General features: G+C 45.6%; 1 protein-coding gene across 2 annotated transcripts in view; it reads right to left on the reverse strand.

Moving 5' to 3' along the window:
• TENM2 (teneurin transmembrane protein 2) overlaps positions 1-22,737 on the reverse strand; it is an 831,811-nt gene that overhangs the window by 211,997 nt on the left and 597,077 nt on the right. For both annotated transcript variants that reach the window (XM_054568075.1, XM_054568074.1), the window contains exon 5: positions 17,582-17,820. In XM_054568075.1, the coding sequence (XP_054424050.1) occupies positions 17,582-17,820 (239 nt within the window). The remainder of the gene's footprint in view (positions 1-17,581; positions 17,821-22,737) is intronic.

The following is a 22,737-nucleotide window of genomic DNA, read 5'->3' on the forward strand; positions in this document are numbered from 1 at the left end:
CGCCTGAACGCTTATTTTAATTCTGGGGGTGAAGGTGAAAAAAATACACCTGAAGACATGATTATAAATCAGTTAGGCCTTTTGGGTCGGAACATTCTTTGGTGTGTGGGGCTGTCCTGTGCAGTGTAGGATGTTTAACAGCATCTCTGGTGACTACCCACGAGGTGCCAGTAGCATCCTCCAGATGCACAAAAAGTGTCACTAGGTGTTGCACTGGGGCCGATCTGCAAGCGGTCCCCCACCACGCCAACACCCTGCACAATGTACAAAATAAAAAGAAGATAACTTCACGCATCTTTGGGCTCTGACCACCTTCTGCATGAGCAGAGGTTGAGGTGACTGGACTCCGTCCAGACTACAGAACAAGAAGCGATAATATTTGGACTGTTCCATCCATCTGTGCCAAGGACCCTTCAAATCAAGTCAGCCTAATGGGTAAAATATTTGATATTCTGCAAAAAAGACCCAGCGGGTTCCCATCCATCCTTTTCACACAAATCACTGTTATGGCCAAACGCATCGATGGAAGAGCAGTTATAAAAAAAAGTGGAGCCCGAGAAGGAGCCTTAGCTGCTTTCCCAGTATTTGAATACGGGAGGGCACTCCCTGCCAAGCCCCGCGCTCACCTCACACAGGCACTAGAGCGTCTGCTATCAGTACGGCTGTGGACTCAGCCTCTGCAATTCACTCGCGCTCTCTACCGCTCCCAATAATGTCTAAAGTGTCCTTTCCCATGCGCACCCCACTGCATCCTTCATCATTATCATTTGCTTACAAAAAAACAGCCTTAGAGTTGTTACTCATGTATATTTCTCTCAGGATCTTCTTGGGAGCCCGTGGTCTTGAGATTATAAAACACTGCTCTAAAAGACTCCGTTGTATATACCACAAAGCACTGGAGAGGGTAAAACTTGAGGAAAAGGCTGCTCTGCATGAAAATATTCATACGCATTAATTCATTATGCACTTGAGAAATGACAAGTTGGTTTGCAAGAACAGTGTAAGATGTTCTCCTACAATTTTACCCATGGCTAAGAGCCTGTTCACTCTGTTCCAAACTCCACTCTAAACTTCTCCTGGATGTCGTACAACTCTCAGCCAATCTTTGAGTCCCAAGAGCAGATTCCTTTATATTTTAAAGAGGCTTTGAGAGTTGTCATCGGCTACGGAAATGCTATTAGACAATAATGCCATATTGTCCTGCCAGTCCCTGGAACATCTCTCTCGTAGCGGCTTGGGGAGGCTGCAGGCAGACTCTACAGGCTCAAGGGTGGGGGTATCAGAGTATCGTAGCGCTGCCTCTATTGTGGGGTGAAGGGAGGAGGTGAGGGTCTGATGTTGGTCTTAACCCAGCTGAGCTTGGGAAAGGTTACTGCTTTTGGATTCCCTAAAGACCAGCACTGAGGCATAGGATCAAAAACTGGACAGAGGTGAGATGCCTGGCTTCATGGCCAAGCTCCCTTCCAGTAGAAAAGACACTAGAAGAACTGAGAAGAAGGGTAAAGATAAGAAAAGAGAACGCAAAGACATAATTATCTACTAAATTTAGGATCATCCACACAGACGATCCATATAATGCAAAGTAAAGTGCCTTTGGGGCCTAAATTATCTTGGTTAGTTTGGAAGCTGATTCTAAAATTCCCCAGGTGAGCACGCTGTTTTATGCTTTACTTTGGGCACCTAGCCTCAGAGAGGGTATTTCATGCACTTCAGTCACATGTTAAGGCATAGAAAAGAAATCGAGACTTCAGCGTGGTGCAGAGAGAGGGCGCGGGCAAAGGCCCATCCCCGATGTCTGGCTCTCTCAGCGCAGATCCAGAAACCCATAGCCCACTTCATCCACCTTGCCCTTCCGCCCGGGTACAGAGAGTCAGCCTCATTTTGCAGAGATGCAAGCGGCTGCATTAGAGTTTAAAGCTGCTCATACAGTGACTATGTAGCAGATTTATCATAATTTCCAACCTGCCCCTAACCAGCTGATCAAAAGGCAAGTTTTTTCTTTGAAGATTTTCATTTGTAAGCTTCACTGCCCCAAATCAAAAAGGCGATGGTCCCGACTCCCAGAACCACAGCCTGCACTTGTTAGGCGAGCATCTTCAGATCCTAGAGCGCGCTTCTCTACTAATATCAGGTCCGAGGAGTTTCAATGTATATCCTGATCCCGCTTGTTGGTTAACAAAATTTGCACTACAAATAAGCACAATGGGATGGAGGAGTTCTGTTAGCCTTTTGGAGTTTAGTTTTAACCCAATTCTGCTCCTCTCTTTCTCCAGACTTTTATACCAAATCTGAAGTGAATGCTTCAGAAGGGGTCGTGGTGCGTTTTCCTGGATCAAAGGGCTCCCTCATAATAAATAAACCGCACACAGAGATGTACTGAGTGCGCTAAAAAAGAACGGCTTCTTGCCAGCCCTGATAGAATTACCCACCAATGAAAGTGTTTTAGCCCAACATGCTTTTAGAAAAGTGCGTGCTGATTTAAGATGGTGGGCTAATTCTTAGTTTTTCAGTTTCTCCATTCTTAACAACATTCCTCTAGTGATGCAGGTTAGAAACCTGTAGGGCATATTAGATATTTCAGTCGTCTTCATCTCCATAGTCAGCACAAGACAGATTCAATCACGAATCTGTCTTTTCGTCTTTGGAAGAAAGCTCTCACAGATTCACTCTGCTTTTCTAAACGGGGTCCTCGCCAGCTCGCACAGCCGCTGTCTGTTACCAGAGTCTTCGGAGAACTCTCCCTGTCCCCTGTCCCATTTACCAATCTATCCCGCACATTCAATCCATTAGCGAATAAACATGTATAGAGCATCTACTGGGTAACTGACATGACATCATGCCACGATCTTGTCCTATTACACTCCCGTTTATGAACTTAAAGCACCTCCCTGTTGCTAAATTAATCAAACTAAACCTCCTGCCGCAAAACTAGGCCACCTATCACCTGCTCCTGCTCTCTCTCACCCAGGACTTCCCCCCACCCTTCGGCAGGCGTTCTTCTCCACCCCACAGGCTAAGTCCCTCATTTCCTCCTCAACGCAGCCTATTAATTCTGGCCTCTCGCCTTCCCTGCTGTGCCTTCCTCTGCCTGGAATGCTTCTCAGCCTATTTCCAGTTCAATTTCTATCCACCCTCCCGGGGCTGGGTCAGCCTGACACTTCCCCCACCTAGTGGTCTTTAGCTCCTCCAGCTCTGGGCAGTTTCTACCATCTCTGAACTTCAACAGGCCAGCTCCTATGTTGCGGCTTAGCATGTGTGAGTGTATGGTCTGAAAGGGAGGCACAAGGAGCGACGATAACAAGTACTAGCAATACCTGCTTTCAAGTTTACGTCGAAGGATGATGAATAGGCATCATCGTGAGGACGGTCATCATTCATTGCTGATAGTTGTGAAGAATGAGCCTCAGCGCATGGAACTGCCTTTCCCCCAAACACTCCGTTAGCAGGGGTTGAGATCTGAGCCTCGCTTTCTAAACCAAATCCAGGGCTTCCTTTGGTGGCCTCCTCCCATGCCCAGATGACCCTTAAAACAAGGAGCCATCACAACTACAGATCAGATTTCCTGATCTAGATGAAATAATCCTAGAAGTATCAAGTGGCAATGGTCATCGTTGGGGTCAAGAAGGAACAGAAGCAGGAAATTCTCTGTTGACAATGTACGGAAAAGAAAACCTATCTCAAAATTGATCATCAACTCCCTTCATCACGGGTGCTCTGCTATACCCTAAGCCCCCAACTTTTCTCAAACCCCTGCTGAGGCTCATCTCTGAAGACCTCACAGTGTCCTTGGTGACCGAGAGGCAGGGTGGGCTCAGATAGTTTCTCCACGACACATCTTGAGAGAGAGAAAGGTCTGCAGTGAGAGTGTGCTGATTTTGGAGCTCCTGTATGAGGACAATCTCAAATGCACAGTCGCGTTAGCTTGAAATGAAAGGATAAAACTTGGTAGGATGTTCAAAAGGAAATACAGGTAGAGGCGTTGAAGAGCCTATGTGGGTAAAAATAAAACAGCCACCAGCGCCCCACACCACGCCCATTTCTTTATCCGTGGCTCCTCAGATTTCAGCAGGCGCCCAGGTGGAGCCCAACCCAAATTGCAGCTCATTAGCACCGATGAAGAGAAGTTTAAGGGCAAGTGTGTAGTAAACAATGATAATCCTGACTTAAGCGGGAGAAAGAGACCTTTCTCCCTTCCCTGAACCAAATCACTGTTGCAGGCTGCGCAGCCCGTTTTACTATTACCGGCTAATTCGACCGCGGGAGCAAATGCAGCTGTGGCCCCGGGAACAGGCTCCACCATCAGGCCGAACATAATCCCTCATATAATGAAAAACCTATTTCTATTTCTGAGGCCTCACTACTCTTCATACTGAAGAGCCTTGTGCCTGTCACACATTTATTGAAGCTTATTACTCATCTAGGCAGCTGGGCCCAGTTAGTATTTGGAATTATATTTTAAATCGCAATTTTTCTATTATTTATTTTAGGATTCCAGGGCTACGGTGAGAGCATGTCAGTGTTACTCTTGATGCGTTTGCAAAGGCCTCAAAAGCCCCAAATCGAAACTCTTTTCCATGCAGAGGACCTTTATGCATATGCAGAAAACCGTTAGTTGTGACACCACGTAACCCACGCGCGCCGCATCCTCCGGCCTCTCCCATGATCCTGGTTCGGGGCAGCAATGTTAAGTCTTCCCAAGTCTTCCCAACGGAGCAGTACAGAACCCTCTCCTGGGCCGCTGGCTTCACTCTCCCCTCTCACACCATGCTCTTTCCTTTGGCTTTGGAAGATAAATGGGTGGCCTCTTAGGATGCGGGGAACCGGGCTGTGAACAGATGGGCTAAAACTGTGGTCACATCATCTAGTGGAAAGATGAGAACTAGCTTAAGCTAAGTCAGAGGATTATCTGAACTCACCATAAAGCATGAGCTTCCATTTATTCTCTAGGCCAATGGTACGCAAGCGGGTCTTTCTTATATGGAAGCCAGTGGAAGCTTTAATTCTCTTTGGCTATTTATCTGGTCTCCTTCTCCCTTTATATTCCCAGAAATACACACACACACACACACACACACACACACACACACCCCCCACACCCCCACACCCACACACCCCATATATACTACAGTTACTCAGAGGAATGCCTTCCCATATTTTCTCTCTTATGCACGCTTGCTTTTTCTTGCAGCACTTTCCCCTCTCCCCTCTATATAAAAGTATTCCTTGCCATTAGGGTCTGCCTGCCACTTGGCCTATGTTTTGAATGCAAATCAGCCAAATTAGGTAGCTTTCGCACAATATAAAGAATCCTTCTGTTTTTCTGCAATTCACAGCCAGCCTGTGTTCATGTCTGGAGTCTTTCTCTACATTTCCACCAAGAGAGGTTCCAGACCAGCCCTTCAAGAACCCCTGTGCTGTGTGTATCCATTCTGCTAAGTGAGTTTTGAACAGCGAGACGACAAGCCTAGTGCCAACTCAGTCTGATCCTTTAGCCAGGGTTCGGGTCCTCTTGTTTTGTTTTGCAATCCTGTGGGAGACATAGGCCCAAGAGAGTTTTTGGGAAGCGGGTGAGGCAGCAGTGGCAGGTGAGGAAGAAAGACTTACAAAGGGCGTGGGCAAAAGTAGCAAGGGCACTCGGCAATTATGAGAAGAGTTCAGGCTTGGCTGTGGTGTGATCTCTGCCTTTTTCTCCCCCTCTCCTTCTTCATGTTTTGACAGCCTTCTCCCTGGGTGGGGTACCTAGTGTGGTTAATAAATCCCTTAGTCATACAAACATGACAGACAATTCTTTTTCTTCCTTCAAGATAAATTTAGTCACAGATATTTCAGTTGGGTCCACTCTCCAATTTGCCTCTGACATTAAAACAAGCCATCAGTATTTCACTGTGATACAGAGAGAACTGCTGGGTCAGCTGACCTTTCCAGAAGGCTTAATTCCTGTCAGTTTTGAAGAGAAGCATAAAATGCCATGCAATCAGCGTTCACATACTTATGAAAGAAATAGAGATGTTTCCACCCAGACAGGACCAGGCCAGGCATGGTCCTCAGCAGCACGTTCACCCCAATGGTCTTTACCCACAGCACTGAGGGCGGGGGCATGGAAAAACATGGATGGGCAGATGAGTAAATTTTTTAAAAGCCTGAGATGAACTGTAATGTATATATTTTCCTCTAGAAAATTAAACTTGACAGAGCGAGATAAACCTGGACTTGCTCCCAAGATACTTTAAGGTAGAATGTACAGAGGAGAGGAGGGGGAAAAACTTCCGTATCTAAGCAAATGCAAACAAACACTGTTTCCTGAAAGTCAGGTCAAATTTACCAGTCAAGACATTTCACGAAAATGTGCACATATGAAGAAATGTTCCTGCCCACACCAGGTGGGACGGGTTCTATGAGGGTAGAGCTGCGTGTAGGCGCTGTTTACATACGTGCTGAAGAGAGGGGCCGACCGCCCTTCCCTTTGGTGGCCTCACCCCACCAGCCAGGACTGGGGTAGGATGGCCTCCCATCAGCCTGAGAATATCCACATTCTGTCTTAGACCCAGACTTGCCTGAACAGGAAGTAGGAAACTCTTGTAAAATATGCAAGTTCATAAATCCACTGAATTTGATTGGGAGCTAAAATTGTAGAGTAATCACAACTGTCCCCGCTCGATCTTCCTTTACACCATGAAGCTAGGCAAAATGAGGCAAAGAAGTATCTGGTATAAAATAATTCTCTTTCCTCATGTCCATTTTTGACCAAGATGGAAAAGACTTCCAAGAATGCCCTCGCTTGATTAAAAAGACAAATATACTTGCTCCCTGGCTTCCAGGGTCATTCCAAAGACAACACATCTGAAGACAAAAACTAATCTCTAATCCCCAACTTTCAGCCCTCTCCTGGGAACCAACCTGCACATCCATTCTTTCCATCTCTTACATCATTTTCAGTAGCAATGATTGTAGCGGAATTACACGGATTTCAATTAGGCACAACAGAAGATAAACCAACCTGAGAAATGATTTTGTAGGAGGTATTTTTAGAGGCCCCCCCCCTTCATACACTTTATTTGAAATATAGATTGATGTTCAACATTAGATGCATTACTCTCATCTATTAGGCAAGAGCCTGCCGTGTCTATAAATTCAATTTCCTTTATCATGGTGGCTTTCTGGTTTATTTGGATAAATGTTGAGCTGTCCACTGTTATTTATCTAAGTAGCTCATGAGGGAACCAAAGGTTTAATGATGTAGGATGAGGTGGTGAAACAGCACCTCCAAGCAATTCTCAAGGATCGCTTTTCATCTCATTACTTTGTCTGGACTTATTGGTTCAGGAAATTGCGTGGAAGATTTCATGTACTTTGGTATGCTGGGGGTCATTTTTTAACTATACTTGTGTCTTCTAATTGTTGCATGTTTTATCCTGCTTGATATATGGCATGTCATAGTTTGTGTAGCTGGTTAATATTTCTAATTGTTCTTTTTACAGTTTCTTATGCCCTTTTCTTCTCATCTTAATTTTATTTAATTCTTAGTATTTATTCTTCTTTCTTAGACTCTTCACTCTTCATTACTGTAGTACCAAGAAGTATAAGCTAATTGCAAGACAACTTCTTCTTTTTTTCCTGTTTTTAGAAGTTTATAGTTTTTAAAGTAAATTCAGGAGGAGAGAATGCTTTCATTTCACAAAATAGAGATTGTAGAAAAATAGGCCCACATCTCCTTAATTTCTTATTGTGTAATGGTTAGCCCACTCCACATTTGTAGGGGAAGAAAAATGGATGGCTGACCTTTGATTCATACCAATGAGTTAATAAAAAGCTTTCTAACAGGAAAGGTTCTGTTCCCTGATGGATCTGGGGAAAATGAAACGCAGATGCCTTCTATCACTGTTGTGTGTACCTGATTAGCATCATAGCATGAGTCGTTTGTGCAAAACATAACTTAGGCAGGTCCTCTAAGCTTTCCCATTAACTGTACTATTTTATGAGGTTGCTTGTTAGACTGTAGGTCTAGGAAGACATCTCAAGTAAAAATGTCCTAGATTCTGAGACTAGTCAGTGGATTTCAGACTACGATGTGACCTGCTAATCGCTTGCCTAAAGAAAATTTCTTGCCCAATGGAAAAACATAAACTTAATATAATACATTTAATAAATATTAAATTAATATAAAATAATTAACATGTAAAATTACCATACAAAGTCACAGGAATTTTTTTTTTCATGGGGAAAAGTGTCTTTAACCCACAATTCTCTCAAGATTCAGGAAGTCTACAAATCTTATTAAAAGAAAGTTTAAACACATGTACTCCAACTTAGCTAATGCCCCAGAAGTCTACGTTTGTAAAATCTGGGGCATAAGGCAGCCTTAAAACTAGTTTCAAAAAGGCATCTAATTCAAAGGCACACCGAACTTCCTTGAAAGATGTCCTCTTGTTTATGGTGGCCTGACAAACAGAAAGCATTTGACACACTGCTACTTACTTTACCCTGTGAGGTAGACGCAAGAGAAGCAAGTCCAATCTACGCTTCATTAACATGCCTCTAAACGCTCATGGTGTAATGTAAGTAGGCAAACAGACAGAACTGCATCATGACTGCGAAGGCAAAAGCAAGCGGACGTGCCCTTCTGTTCTAAAGACTGGCATCCCTACAGGGGTGCCGTACGTGTCTGCACAAATCATCCTGCAAATGACCTAATGCCACTGAAAACCCATCCCAAGGGAAGGGCCTTCCCTAAAAGCTGCAAAGAAAGTCATGATGAAAGAAATGCAAAGACTGGAGGCAAAGCTCGTCCTACCTTCCCATCCGTGGCTATGGCTTTTAGGAAATAAAAGCTTTTGAAAGATGATACATATTGTGCATCTTATCAATTTCTTTCTCTTTCCAAGAATGGAAGACAGTACTTTCTTCAGCAAAACTCTTTTCTTATCAACATGTAGCTTAGTACTGCTATATTCTCTGAAGCATTCCAATATTTAGGTATTTATTTAAGGCTAGAAGTTGATAGTATTAAAAAAGTAAAATTAGTAGAACATTCAGTGCACTGTCTTTTTTTTATGGTAATGTTAAATATGCTAATACGGTTGATGGATCATTTGTTCTCCTAATATTGAGGATCTTACTATGAGGAGTCAATTTAATAAATGATTTATTTGATGAGAAAAGGGCTCAGGCAAAAGTTCTGGGTGTCTATTCTTAACCAAAAATATGAATTTTCTATAAAGGGATTTTCAATAAAGGACACAGGAAGTCTGGTTTCAGGTGACCTTAAGAGAAATCCGAATATTATAGAAGTTCGTTTTTGGGTCAGGTTTCTGTTGTATGAGGCTACAGAGCTAAGCAGGGCATTGCAGAGCACAAAAGCTTCTGTATGACTTGCGTACACAGACCTAATTCACCATATAATAGTTCCTTTCTCTACTTGGTGCCTTATAGCAATTGCTTTCATTTCTTAGCACATCCTCATTTACAGAGAAGCAGCCAACAGTCTTCCAGATTTATGCCATTATTTGCTTCTTCACCTTGAACTCCAACTAAATCCTGCCACACTTTTGTAATGTGAGTGCCAAACGGTGGCCGTATGCCAGACACAAACACTCCCCAGTTCCGCTCAGCTAGCTTTCTCCATTTCAGGGAATCACAGATTCCTGCTAGAGGGCTTAACGGTGGTGCTCACAGAGCCCCCCTAACTGCTCCTTTGCCTAAATGCTTTCTAACTTGGAAAAGCAATTTGGAAACAGAGCAATTAGAACATCAGGGAAACAGCAACTTCCGCTTATGTGGAGGGGACAAGTAAAACTAGGGATCAGGGATTCTGGGTGTTTCATAATGCCTTCCACAGATGGTCCACCTCAGCCTTGACCCTAAACAGCGTCCATTAGTTCAGCAAGTATTTTTTGATTGCTCACAAGGTGCCAGGCACTGTTCAGGGGATACAATGACCCACGGACCTGGTTTATACTTCTCATTGGACCTGGCCTAGGTGGTAGCCAATACAATAGTAACAATAACTCCATTTAGTTGGGTTTCTATTGTGTGCGAAAAATAATATAAACAAAGCCACTCTAAATTGGAGCCAGGACAGCCATCCCAGAGGGGCTGCCTTGCACATCTTACACCTCAAAGCTTTGGATGTTAGGATAGGATAAAACGATCTTGGGACTGGGCCTAAAGCCACACTGTGCCTCGAAGAACTACTTCTAAGGATGACAAGAAAGCAGATGTTATGACTATTGGACGGATGACTAGTGGGCTGAAAATTAAAACATTGTCTAGGGTTAGTGTCATTATGTTAGCTTATCTGCACCAACAAAAAGTCTTCTTTTATTGATGCAGTCGTTCCCCTTCCCTTTCTCACAAATACACCTTGCCTGTCTCTCCCAATCAGAACACTCTTTGTGTTTCTGTCTGAATCAGTGCTCTGTAAATAGCATTTTTGGGGGGGATCTCAAATAAATGCTTGCTGCCTTTCACTTTGGCCTTCTATTTTTAGGTTTTTGTGTGCTGGGTACTTCCTCATGCACCTCACTGATTCTAAGACTCTGCATCTTTTCACATTCTCTGAAATCTGAACACATCTCTTCCTTGGTGCTTTCTTACAGTTCTCCAGGCAGCCACCGGTCAGGTGACTGTGGATCCACCTATTCACGTGGCTGTTTATCAACCCAGGTGGTCTGTGTCTACCTCTTTCTACAAACATAAAACAAAAATTCTACACACTGAGAAACCATGTCATATTTAATTAATAACCTATTCTCCCCTAGAGAATATACACAATGATGATACTTCCCATGTCTGATGACAGTGGATTTGAAGAAAAGTTGTATGCATGTACCATTTCAATGACTACTTGAAACATCTTTATAAGGTAGGAATTGGCTCCATTTTTCTGGACGGGAAACTTAGGCGCAGGGAAATTAAACAGCAAGCCCCAGTCACGTGGCTTTTAAGTATGTGTATCCGAGTTTGAACCCAGGTCTCTGAGACAGCAAAGTATGCTCTCCATTAATTACATCAAGCCATTTCTTTTCTAGTTACGATGGTGAGGCAAGAACCTCTGCAATTCTGTTATAGGTAAAACGCAGAAGGAAGGAACACCTATTTACACTACATTTGAAGTTGTGTCCAGGATCCTAACTTATCAAACAAGTACAAGTAAATGGACAGATGAGACTTGGTGAGCACCTAGGTAATCCAGTTAGACAAATAGCGTGGGTAGAGAGGGAGAGAGGGTGTCACAGCACCCTGTGACTGCTGCTGGACTCAGAAGCTGCTGGAGAGGTAACTGTTCTAGAGGAAGGCCAGACAGAGGCCTGAAGGGTGAGTCCAGGGACAGACAGGTAGGTAGGCGCTACACACCCCACTTACCTAACGCACGCTTTGTGGAGACACAAAGTTCTGGGTCTGTGGATGGTATCAGTCCCCCACTGCCTTGTTATGGTTCTTAAGGGACATGGCGTTGTCGCAACTACTCACTCCTTCCTCCCTGGTTTTGCATAAGATGCTCTACGAAGTCAGGACAAGAGGCTCTTTCCTTGTTCTCATCCGCTGAGTTTGCCCAGGAAGCTGGGACAGCCCCGTTGGGCCGACGACCTTGATTTCTGTCAGGTGTCTTCGCGGGAAAAATAAAGGCACCTCCCCTCCGTAGGGGAGCTCATTTTTTCTGAATGTCACACACGAGACACAAACGCTGCCGCATGGCTGCTGGGTGATGGAGACCCCCCTCGTGACTTGATTTACTTCCTGTACACTGATAAGCCCTTTGAAATCAGGTGTACACAGATGAAATGACAGTCCCACCGTCTGAGACTCACCAGTGTGTGGGCATGGATGGGACTTTATTATCTGGTTAAGAGCACATTAGCATATCTATTCGCAAAAAGGCTGCTACTAACATCTGAACAAATAACAGGCCCACTGCCTGACCTACCTGTGGGCAGTTCTCTTTATCTTTGTGTGGCTAATGATGAGGTTGGGCCATTTGGGGCCGGGGAGTCGGGTGGAAATGTTATTTGTGGGATTGTTCAGATTTAATCATTAGAATTTTGCCCTTTAGATAATAGGAGGTAAATATATGATTTGGAATCCACACAGGAGGGAGAGGCTTTGCATCTCTTGGGATAGTCAAAGAGCAGTGAGTTTGAATGAGAGGACTGATTTTTTTTTTAGGCTGGGTCCTCACGAAGCCTGCCAGGTAAGCATGCTGTTCTCATCATTTTCTGTCATTTTCTTTGTTTTCCCCAAACCTTCTCGGTTCCGTGAGATGGGAATACACACAAAACAGCAGCTGAGAATGCAGGATTCATCAGTATGAGTCTCAACATATCAATTTTCAAGTGTAACAACTTTGAACACATTGTAAGCTTTTAGTTTCCATAGAAAATAATCTCTCATTGTTTGCAAAAAAAAAAAAAACCCCCACAAAACTGAAAGCACCCCAAATTACCACACTTTTAACATCCTGACATGTTGATGGCCCACGTTCTTCCCAGATCAAAGCGAGAGTGTCAGAAGACAGTGCTGCACTTCTGACTTAAAACATAGTATTTCGTATGTGGCAGGAATTAGCGTGGTGAAAAAAGACAAGGTGACTTTCATATATGAATTTTAGTTTGGCAGAGATCTGAAGAGCTAACAACTAATTTAAGATGACACAAATGCTCTTATCTTTCTGCCCTCTTCCTACTTCCCAGCCAGGCGAGGGCTTTTGGACAGAAGCTCTGTGCATATATATGTTGTGCATTGTTTTTAACTCAGGGTTGATAGGCTGAAGCCTGTGTCTTATTGAACCATGGTGTCGACTCTCGTCTTAGAATTTCTAGGATAATCTGGATTTAAAGAGTAAAGTTGTACGTCGCATGCTTCTTTCTTCCTCGTTGTGGGCTCGCTCTTGCTTGGTGCTTTTTAAGAAAGCTAGATCTAATGAACGTCAACCTAGGACAAGAAAGCGATGGTGTCATTCAACGACCCAGCACTGTGACAACCTGTGGGAAACCCTGAACAAGAAGGCAACAGTCCCTGCGTGATCTTAAACAGGCGCGGGTTCTGCACAGGAAGCCGGCGTAACCGAAGGTTGAGGAAGATGAAGATGTGGCAAAATTGTCAGACAATCCCCCTCCACTTGACCATTTCAGCCTTCTGTTAGGATGGAAACTCTTAACCTAGAGGACTTTGTTAGCTCCAGGGAAAAGCAGCTTGCTTTCTCTAGTTTGGGGTGGGCAGTCAGAAAGGCAGATATGATTATTCATGGCGAAATGGGATTGCAATGTCAGAAAACGTCAATCACCTGTCCCACCTACAGTGGACATATGGTCCGACTCTTAGCCAGTTTGAAAACAATTTTTTTTTTAATGAAGGTAAAGGCATTTTGAAGAGGTAATCTTTGGAAAAGAACAGTAATGTAATCAGACAGGGGCTGGTAAACCGTGGCCTGTGGGCCAACCCCGTCTGCCACCTGTTTTTTGGGTTTGTATGTGTTTAACAGCACCTGGGCTAATAGGGTATAGTTTTACACTTGAAATGGTTGGAAAAAAAATCAAAAGAATAGTATTGGATGACACATGAACAGTATGTAAAATTCCAATTTCAGTGTCCGCAACTAAAGTCTCTTGGAACACGATCATGACCATATATTTACGAATTTGTTTGCTTTTGCTTTGCTACGATTAGTTGTGACGGAGGCTGCGTGGCCCACAAAACCGAGACTGTTTACGACCTGGCTCTTGACAGAAAACACCTGCTGCTCTCTGTCATGGAAGGGATCTGGGGATGCAGGTTAGGAGACTAAGGAGGGGGTCCAGTTTCTGTCCACTGCGGTAGAAGGTGATTCAGGGCGAGAAACCTGGTACTCTCTCTTGCTAATGAGGATGGAATTATAAAAAGTGACTTGGTGCTACAAAAAAAGGGCTGTGCGGCTTTCATACAGTATTTGGAGGCTGTGGCTAACCGTAAACTCTAGGAGAGGGCAGTCGGGGCAAAGATGCTGGGCTGGATATCAGGAAACCATGGGCCTACTCTCAGACCTGCAACTAACCAGCCACGTGACTACAGAGGCCCTGGGCCTCAGCGTCACTCTTGTCAAATGACTGTTGTATGACAATTTTGTTTTTTGCTAGGGTGTATGTTGGGGGTGGGGGTATGGTTCAAATTTCACAGTTACATAAACAAACTTCAAATGGAAAAGCTATAAATGGAAAAATTTCTAACCATTCTTGTTATGCACACTGTAAGGATGAAAACACAGTTCAGCTGGCATAGCACCGCTGCGGAGCTCTATGTTGCTCACACGATTCAGAAGCATAGGGATCTAGGGGGATTTCTGGTGTTGCAGGCAATGCAAGTCGTTGAGCTGCCCAAGGATGTAAGTCAGCTTCTTAAGAGGGAAGCCCTCTTGCATTCCAGATTCCCCTCACCTAGTATTCCTTGGGAACCATTTGGGTGGGGGCACTTAATGATGCTTCACATGGTTCCTGAGTGGCTCAAGCAGCTCCTCGCAGCAATTTGTTCCAGGTGTTTTATACACTGGGTGAACTTGGCATGGAAGAATCAAATGGAAGAGCATATCATAAAAGATTGCTGACCCCAGCTGTGAGATCAGGAACGGGGGTCTTCCCTGGGTTGGTAAAGGCTCCACCTCTTCCCACTGATGGGAGGGTTGATCTTACTCTGTTTGGCTCCTGCCCACATGCTGGATCTATGGATGAACTCGTCATGGGGCGGAACCCACCAGATTACTCATTTCTGGATAGCCTTTTCTTCATGGGTTTGAACATGCAAGGAAGATCCCTGTTCCTGGCAGGCTGGAACCCAGCACCTGTCCATACACATCCTTGGGCTGATGCTTTAATGTCAGGACCTGTCATGTTCTAGTGGAACACAGAGTCACCTATGAACCCGTGTGGGCTCGGGTCTCAGCACGCTGGTCTCCCTAACAGGAAGGCTCCAGTGTTTAGGCTGCCTTTCTCTCCTCCCCCGATGGCTTATTCCTGGGCAGGCATGACCCCTGGCTGCTCCCGACAGCACTTTTCTCTGTGTTTGCAATGCAGTGTTTACGCCCCTGAAGCTCTGTAATTAATAATATACTGCTTTTCATCTTCAAAGTGATTTATACACATTAATTAATCCTCGCCATGCTTCAGAGTTTCTGCACGTAAATAACCATCATGTTCCCACGTTTTATTTAGAAAACCAAGAGCCAGAAAGAAAGCAACTCTGTCCAAACTAAGGAGACTGGGATCTCTGGGCTCAAGATCAGAACCCAAGATCTTGACCCCCTACCACACTTGCAGACCTAGCGTCACCTTTGGAGAGTAGCCAAGAGTAACTCTACGGCTCCATGCTCAGCGCCATGACTGCTGGGTAAACTGGCCTGTTACATCACTCATTTTGAGTCATCAACTATTCTTCAATTCTCCATGGTCGAATAATCTTACCTAAAAGCATACATAATAGAAAATGATGGATTATAATCTAATAAGCCATCCTAAAATGCTCAGGTCCAGCTTCCAGTAGCCTCAAGACGGAGGATAAATATGTTTCCTAATTCATCATTTACAAGTTACACACCCGATTAAAACATTAAACTCTCACTATACGGTTTCCCATTTACGTGACCGCCCTACAGAAAGCGATTCTATTTTAACTATCAAGCGCAATAAAGCACAATAGCTTGGGCAGTAGCCATCCATCTCTCCCCCGCAGGTGGAAAAGGAGGCGCAGTGAGGACGGCATCAGACAGAAGCAGGCAGTGCCCACCAGCCCAGGAGGACCTCAAGCCTGAGAAGGGAGCGCGCAGACCCTTCTGGAAGTTTCTGACACAAAGCCGAATCATGCAAAGACCCCGAAAGCAATTCAGTTTACTTTCACTGAGTGCCCTTCAGCCGCTCTCTGGGGAAGTCCAGAAAACTACCTTTAACAACACAGAAGCTTCTACACAAGTCACTGACGGTGCAACAGGTGCCCCTCCCCCTCCCTCCAGTGAACCCATTACTCCATCCTTCAAGAGGCAGGTGAGAAGCAGACATGACTTCACATCAGGGGTGCACGGGTGCCAGTCCTCAGTCCCCACAGAGAGCTGGGGTATAGAGCACAAAGGTTTGTGCAAAGCTCCAGAAAAGCGCAATGCCTCTCCCCGGAATGCCAATTTTCCACTTTTGGGGGTATTCCGGAGAGACACCATGTGTGAGGAACGTAAAATTTATTCATTTATTTTTCCATATTCAGATGAGCACCAGGATATTGTGGGAGAGGGTGAAAACTTCACATCAGTTTTTGGCTAGTAATGGTCAGGGCTCAAGGTCCCTGGGGGTGCGTGGTCGCCCTCCCTTGCCACCGGGCAAGCTCGGGTCGAGCGGCCTGGGATGCCTGGACCAGCCCCTGCGAGGCAGGCACCGTGCTGGCTGCCTGAGGAGCAGGAAGGGTGTGAGCTCCACTCCTGAGGGAGAAGGGGCAGAGCCTGCAGGGCGGGGTTGCTCTTTTCCCCTCTGACTCGGAGGGGTTTCTGCACAAATGGTGAGAGCTGTTTGGAGCTGGCCTCTTTTGCTGGTGTTTTCTAGGTTTGCTTCGCAACATGGCACAGACAAATTGGGGAGGCCTATCATCGCTGCCCTGAAACCAAGCCAGAACCACCAAGCGTTTCAAATAAACTTTAACAAACGTCGCTGTGGCCTCTGCCGGGGCCAGGAGATCTGCCATTGGCAGGCTCAGCTGACAGAGCAGCGGCAGGGACTCTTCGCTGGGGCCAGGAGCTGCGAGCAGGCTTCGTGTCCAGCCCCGGACGCTCACAGGCACGCGGCGCCCTACCCTAAGCTCTCGGAGTGCGCTGCTTTCCATAGATACACGGCCTACACGCCAAGGGTGCACACCAACGTCCTTGGCATGGGAAGAAAGATACCCCAGCAACTTTGCCAATCTGCTACCCTAAGTCATACCCTGAGTTCCCAGAAGCACAGCGGGCATGGCAGGAGGACCTGATTCAGATTCAGCAGCACGTAGTGAGAGTCGAGTTAAGGCTAACGGGGCAGGGGCAAAGGAGGGGATGTGGGCAACTCCATTGTGTCACGGTGACTTGATTCTGCGCACAGGCCTGGCTGGATGCGCAGGCCTCTCGATTCCATTTCTGTTCCACAGCTCGGCGAATAAGCTAGCTACTTTAGCTTTCCTACAAATTGGGATGTTCCCAGGCATGCTCATCACTATTCTTCTATTTGGTTTTTGGCAAGTAAACCAACACTCCTGAGTTTCAGAGCACAGACCTGGGTTAAGATCCAGTGACGGAGAAGACTAGAAGGCTACTTTGGGAGCGAGGGATGGGTTGGCAGGAACGACAATTCTCAGGTTATCTCCAAGAAAGGAAACAGCAAGGATGCTTAATTTCACAACTGAGAAATGTCATTTAGGATCACAAAGATGAAACTCATCAGACGGAAATGGATTTCGCGAGGGGAGGAAAACCACTCCTGTCCACCCCTCATTTTCACGTCTCCCAGGAGTGAACAAGCCAGTTGCGCAGACAGCAGAGGACCTCTCCCTGACCCCGTCTCCCCGACCTTGTCCCGGCCAGGGCGGCGGGCCGGCTGCCCAGACTCACCTATGAAATACGCCAGCAGAATGGCCAGGAGGAGGGCGGCGGCGATGGCGGACAGGGCGGCGCATTTCCAGCTGCAGTATTTGGACGGCTTCTTCAGCTTGAAGGCCTTCCTGGAGAAGGTATTCCGGGGCAGCAGACGGGGCGGCGGCGTGTAAACGGTTCCTGAGGTCAAAGGGTATCCCGGAGAAGAGCTGCTGAACAGGGGCGTGCTTCCAGAGGAGGTCTTAAAGAGAAAGTGCCTGCCGGGAGAAGGGAGACAGTCAGGAGCCCTGTGAGTGGCCGAGGAGGGACAGCCAGCCGCGTTCCCTCGCATGCTGCCTCGTATATTCTAGGACGTTCCCGGCTAACGACCCTACCCTGCCCGGCGCGGATGAAGGGGCGAAATGGTACGCTTGAGGGTGACATACATTAATTCCATAAATGCATATCATTACAGACTCTCACATATGCATCTAGATTTTATCTTCCACAACAGTCCTGCAAAGTGGCCAAAGCAAATATGAAAATTGAGTTGCGGTTCGCTCCTCAGGGATGACGACTATGATGATGGATCAGAAGCTACTGTCTGAAGGCGCTTGAGATATAGTGTCATGTTTGCTTATAAATTAATATTATGATATTCCCATTTAAGAGGAGAAATCAGGCTTGGAGAAGTTAAGCAACTGTCCCAGGATTTAAACCCCAAGCTCTGTCTAAGCCAGGTCATTAAGGCTCAAACTCCCCTCTGCCTGCCTCTAAAAGCTTGAATTGGACCTACTACCCCACACGGCCCCTACACACTGGAGTTCGCAGGCCTTCCCAACAGGTCTCTGAGGCAAGATTATTATCATCCCACATATTTGTATCTTGGCTGCTTCTAGACAAAACCTTGAAAGTATTTTAATCCTTGACAAAGATCAAACAGGCCTGATATGACTAACGATCATGTCAGAAAATGAGTATCTGATTAGTGAATTATTTAACACAGCTAACATTAAAATAAACAACTGATATTTATACTTTATTTGTACTATAAGTATGGTTGATGACCGGAATAAAGCCAAGAGGTTTGATTCCATAAATAAGGCATTGCATTTCTTGCTCAATAGCTCCCTTGGAATGCTCCCAGTTAAAAAGCGTCTTTTGGGAGAGGAGGCTGTAGGCATGGGATTTAAAGGCAGAATTCTGGAGCAAGACACACCTGGACTGGAGTCCTGGCGGGGCGTTCCTGGGCACGGAACCCAGGGAAGCTCCCTAATGGTGCTCCTGTGCACCTCTATCTCCTCATCTCTAAATGGAGACACGAATAGCACAGGCGCCTCATACCCCAGCACCGGCAGTGGGGAGGGTTCCCTAACGTCATGCAGGAACAGCATTTAACGAGGGTGAGCCTCAGGGTAAGTGCTCCGTGCGTGAGGAGCAACATTTATTATCAGCTCCTCAGAATGACAGAAGGAGCCCGAGAAGTGAGTTTTAATTTAAAACTTGACAAATGTCAAACACACATCTGAAGAGTTCTCCGAATCACTAATAGTCCACTGCCGTGTAATTAAGTCAGAACATATGCACACCTGAAAGCCAGGTGATAGGGTAGATCTGGGATTTGATTTAGAACTACGTCATATTTTCTTGGACAGTTCTCCAAGAGTGGGTAGTGACAATAGGAAATTATACCAAATCGAAGGAACATGAAGACATTGTAAGTCGTCGTTAATGAGCGTTTAAAAAATATATGAACACTCGTCACTCGCAGAGATCTCAGCCAGCCCATGGCTTCAGCCATCGCCCAGGTGACTGAAGTCTGCAGATCTCCATTTTTAGCCCACCTCTTCCCTGAGGTCCGGCCCACATTCCCGGGGTCACTGGGGCATCTGTGAGGCGTCTGTGAGGACAGTCCGTGGCTGTACTGAACAAGCTACGGCCACGCCCAGACTTTCCCCTTCCCGCCCTCACACACACTCCCTCTGAACGTGTGTCAGTCTCAGCTGCCTGATAAACTCTAGCTATTTCCACTTCCCCCTGCCCCTCACCTTCCCTCCCTATAATGGGTTAAAGGATCCCACCCACTTCGTTTCTAAAAACCTCTCCCAGCCACCCTCCCTTTCAGCTGTCCCGCTGCTTTCCTTCCCAAGAGGCGTCCTCGAGCCTGGGCGGGGGAATCCCTGACGGTCCTCCAACGCGTGAAGGAGGAAACCCAGACCTCCAACGGCGACCAGACTCCGCACCGCTACCACCCAACTTTTTTATCCTCCTCTCTCATCTTGTGCTCCCAGCTCCCATGAACTCAGCACTTCAGCCACATCAAAAGGTGCATCTTTCCTTAACCAGCCGGTTCCTGTTGCCACACCTTTGGGAATGACATGATGCCTGATGTTCCCGGGAATGGCCCTTCCCGTGCCAGCCCACCTCCCAACCGCACCCCAGCCAATGCCTGCTCACCTTCCAACCACCTGTCCGGGGAACCTATTCCAACATTGCCCCACCCCACCACTGTGTACTCAAGAATCTATTTATACACTTAGTACAACATATCTACATAAATATGTATATGTAAATATATTAATAATCTTAATATTAATAATTAAAGTATCTGCCCCAAGTCAAACTGTGAAACCCTTGACACTCGATACTGGTAGCTATTAACTCTTAGTATCTCCAGAGCCTAAACATTAGTGCTCGAACATTACTCACATTCGTGGACAGAATCAGTAAATTAGCAAGAGGAACGTTTTAGCAACATGAGAGAAGTCAAGATGAAGCTTAGGAAATTTAAAGTGGCATTAATGGTATTTTTAATGCAGTCATCTATAAGAACAAGAGGAAATGGCTGTTATTTCTTTTGTATGGGACTGCTTCATGAGATCCTAAAATTGTCCCCTTGACAATATAGTCTATTTTCCATACTTCCAAAATGGAAGTCAGATTATCATGCTTCACCACCTCCCTTCCCCCTTCCTCAGTCAAACAAACAAACAAAGAAATGCAGAAAGCCTTCCAATAACTCTCAGAATACACTCAGAAACCCTTCTCGTGGCCTACGTGGCCTTGCGTGACCTGGCCTCTGGCCGTGTCTCCAACTGCATCTTCTACCATTTTAACCTCCCATCAGTCACACCGTGCTTTTCCTAGCCTTCAGCATAGCGTGTCCAACACATTCCTGCCTCAGGGCCTTTGCACGTGCTGTTCCTCTGGTGGAAATACCTGTGTGACTTATTTCTCCGCCTCATTTGACCGCTGCTCCAGTGGCACATTTTGAGAGACACCTTCCCCCACCCCCACTCCTTCCTCTGTCACTGTCCTTGTTAGAGCTGCTTTATTTTCTTCATCACATATGTATTTGTGCATTATTTATCGTCTGCCTCTGTCACTTAGAATTGAATTTCTATGAAGTTAAAAATCATTGGGCATTTTGTCTGATTTGTTCAATGCTGTATCTTAACACCTAGGATAGGGCCTGGTACATAGTGGACGCTCAACAAATCTTTGTTAAATGAATGACGTACAACCGTTCCAAGGCCAAAGTAGTAAATACTAACAGGACAAGATGGTGATCATTTTTTATTTTAAAATTGGGATTCCTTCTGCCACACTGATTCTTGCTTTCCAAACAGATTTACAGGTTTGTGTAGGGGCGTACAGGCAAGTGTCTATATTTACAAAGACAAGGCCAGATCCCACCACAGAAAAAGCACCCGCGTGCTTTTCCTCACTGTATGACCCTTGCAGGCATTCTCTCTCTCTCTCTCAGGCTGCTCACTGCTACCACAGACTCTGCGGTAATCACTGCTAAATGGAGCTCGTTTAGTTATCACATCGCTTCTTTCTAGTTTCTGGTGCTTCAAATTATTAAACTGCAGTACCAAAGATAGGTAGGCTCCCATTTCTACCACAAGCTAGTTATACCCCAGTGTTACAAATCTTGAGAAGATTAAATTCAGCAAACAAATTTAAAAAAAAAAAAGAGAAAAAAGAAAGGTTCCAAAGAAACGATCTTCAGATTGTGTCCCCTAAATACTTGTTTTAGGATTATTTGAGTGCTTGGTTAGGAAAGTACAAATTCCACCCTGGATGGCATGGCTCAGTTGTTTGGGCGTAGGCCCACAGACCAAATGGTTGTGGGTTCGATTCCTGGTCAGGGCACATGCCTGGGATGTGGGTTTGGTCCCTGGTTGGGGTGTATGCAAGAGGCAACCAACCAATATTTCTGCCCCTCTCTTCCCGACTTCCTCCCTCTTCTCTTCCTTCTCTCTAAAATCAATTAAAAAAGAAAGAAAAGAAAAGAAATTAAAAAAAAAGAAAATTACAAATCCTGGCTCTATCCACAGCCAGGCATGGGAGCTGGGCCTGTTTCCATTAAGAAGCTCCCCAGGAGAACTGTATGTATATTGGAGTTTAGGAAACTCTGTCCTAACCATTTTTGCACCTTTCAAATGTGTCTAACACAGAGAAAGCACACTAGGGGGTTAGTGGCTATATTTTTTGAATGACGATGTTTTTAGGAGTCTGAAGTGTCATAAAGTCAATGACTTCCTTTCAAATGATTCAGCAAAAAGATCTTTATGTCTATGCATAGCTAGATGAGGCAAATGCGGCAAAATGGCAGCAACTGTTGAGACTAGGTGCTTATTCTTAAGTTGTACTAGTCTCCCAACTTTTCTGAATGTTTGAAAATTTCATAATTACAAGTTGGAAAAAAATGCAAGTCCTGATTCATCCAAGGATTGCCCTCACATACTGCAGGAGAAATGATAAATATAATGAAGCAAGACCCACAGGCAACAGCCTGGCCAGACGAGCACTGGTGGGACCGAGACGGGTAGAGGACTTGGATTTTGCCCTGAGCTGGCTGCGAAGACAGCGTTTCCCCACAGGGGCCTGCTCAGCGCGCCCCAATGAAGATGCACGACGCCCAGGCTGAACCTCTCCCCAGCGGCTGGTCATGGAAGTAGCTCAGCTCGGGACTCCGGGCGTCAGCAGAAATGTGTAGCTTCCAAATGCACTTGACATTTTTCAAGCACAACTCAATTGCTCTCAGAATTGGCCACTTGTGTCTCGGAAAGGAAAGGCAAATGAGGGGCCCCCAAAGTGGTGTCCTTGGAGTTTGCTAACACTCAAAGGGATAGAGAAAACCAGCCCTTGATGGCTTACAAAAGATAACAGAAGAGCTCGCGCACTTC

Source organism: Pteronotus mesoamericanus, unplaced genomic scaffold (genome assembly GCF_021234165.1).
Source record: "Pteronotus mesoamericanus isolate MK-2021 breed Mesoamerican mustached bat unplaced genomic scaffold, CSHL_Meso_final contig_2, whole genome shotgun sequence".
Taxonomy (NCBI): Eukaryota; Metazoa; Chordata; class Mammalia; order Chiroptera; family Mormoopidae; genus Pteronotus; species Pteronotus mesoamericanus.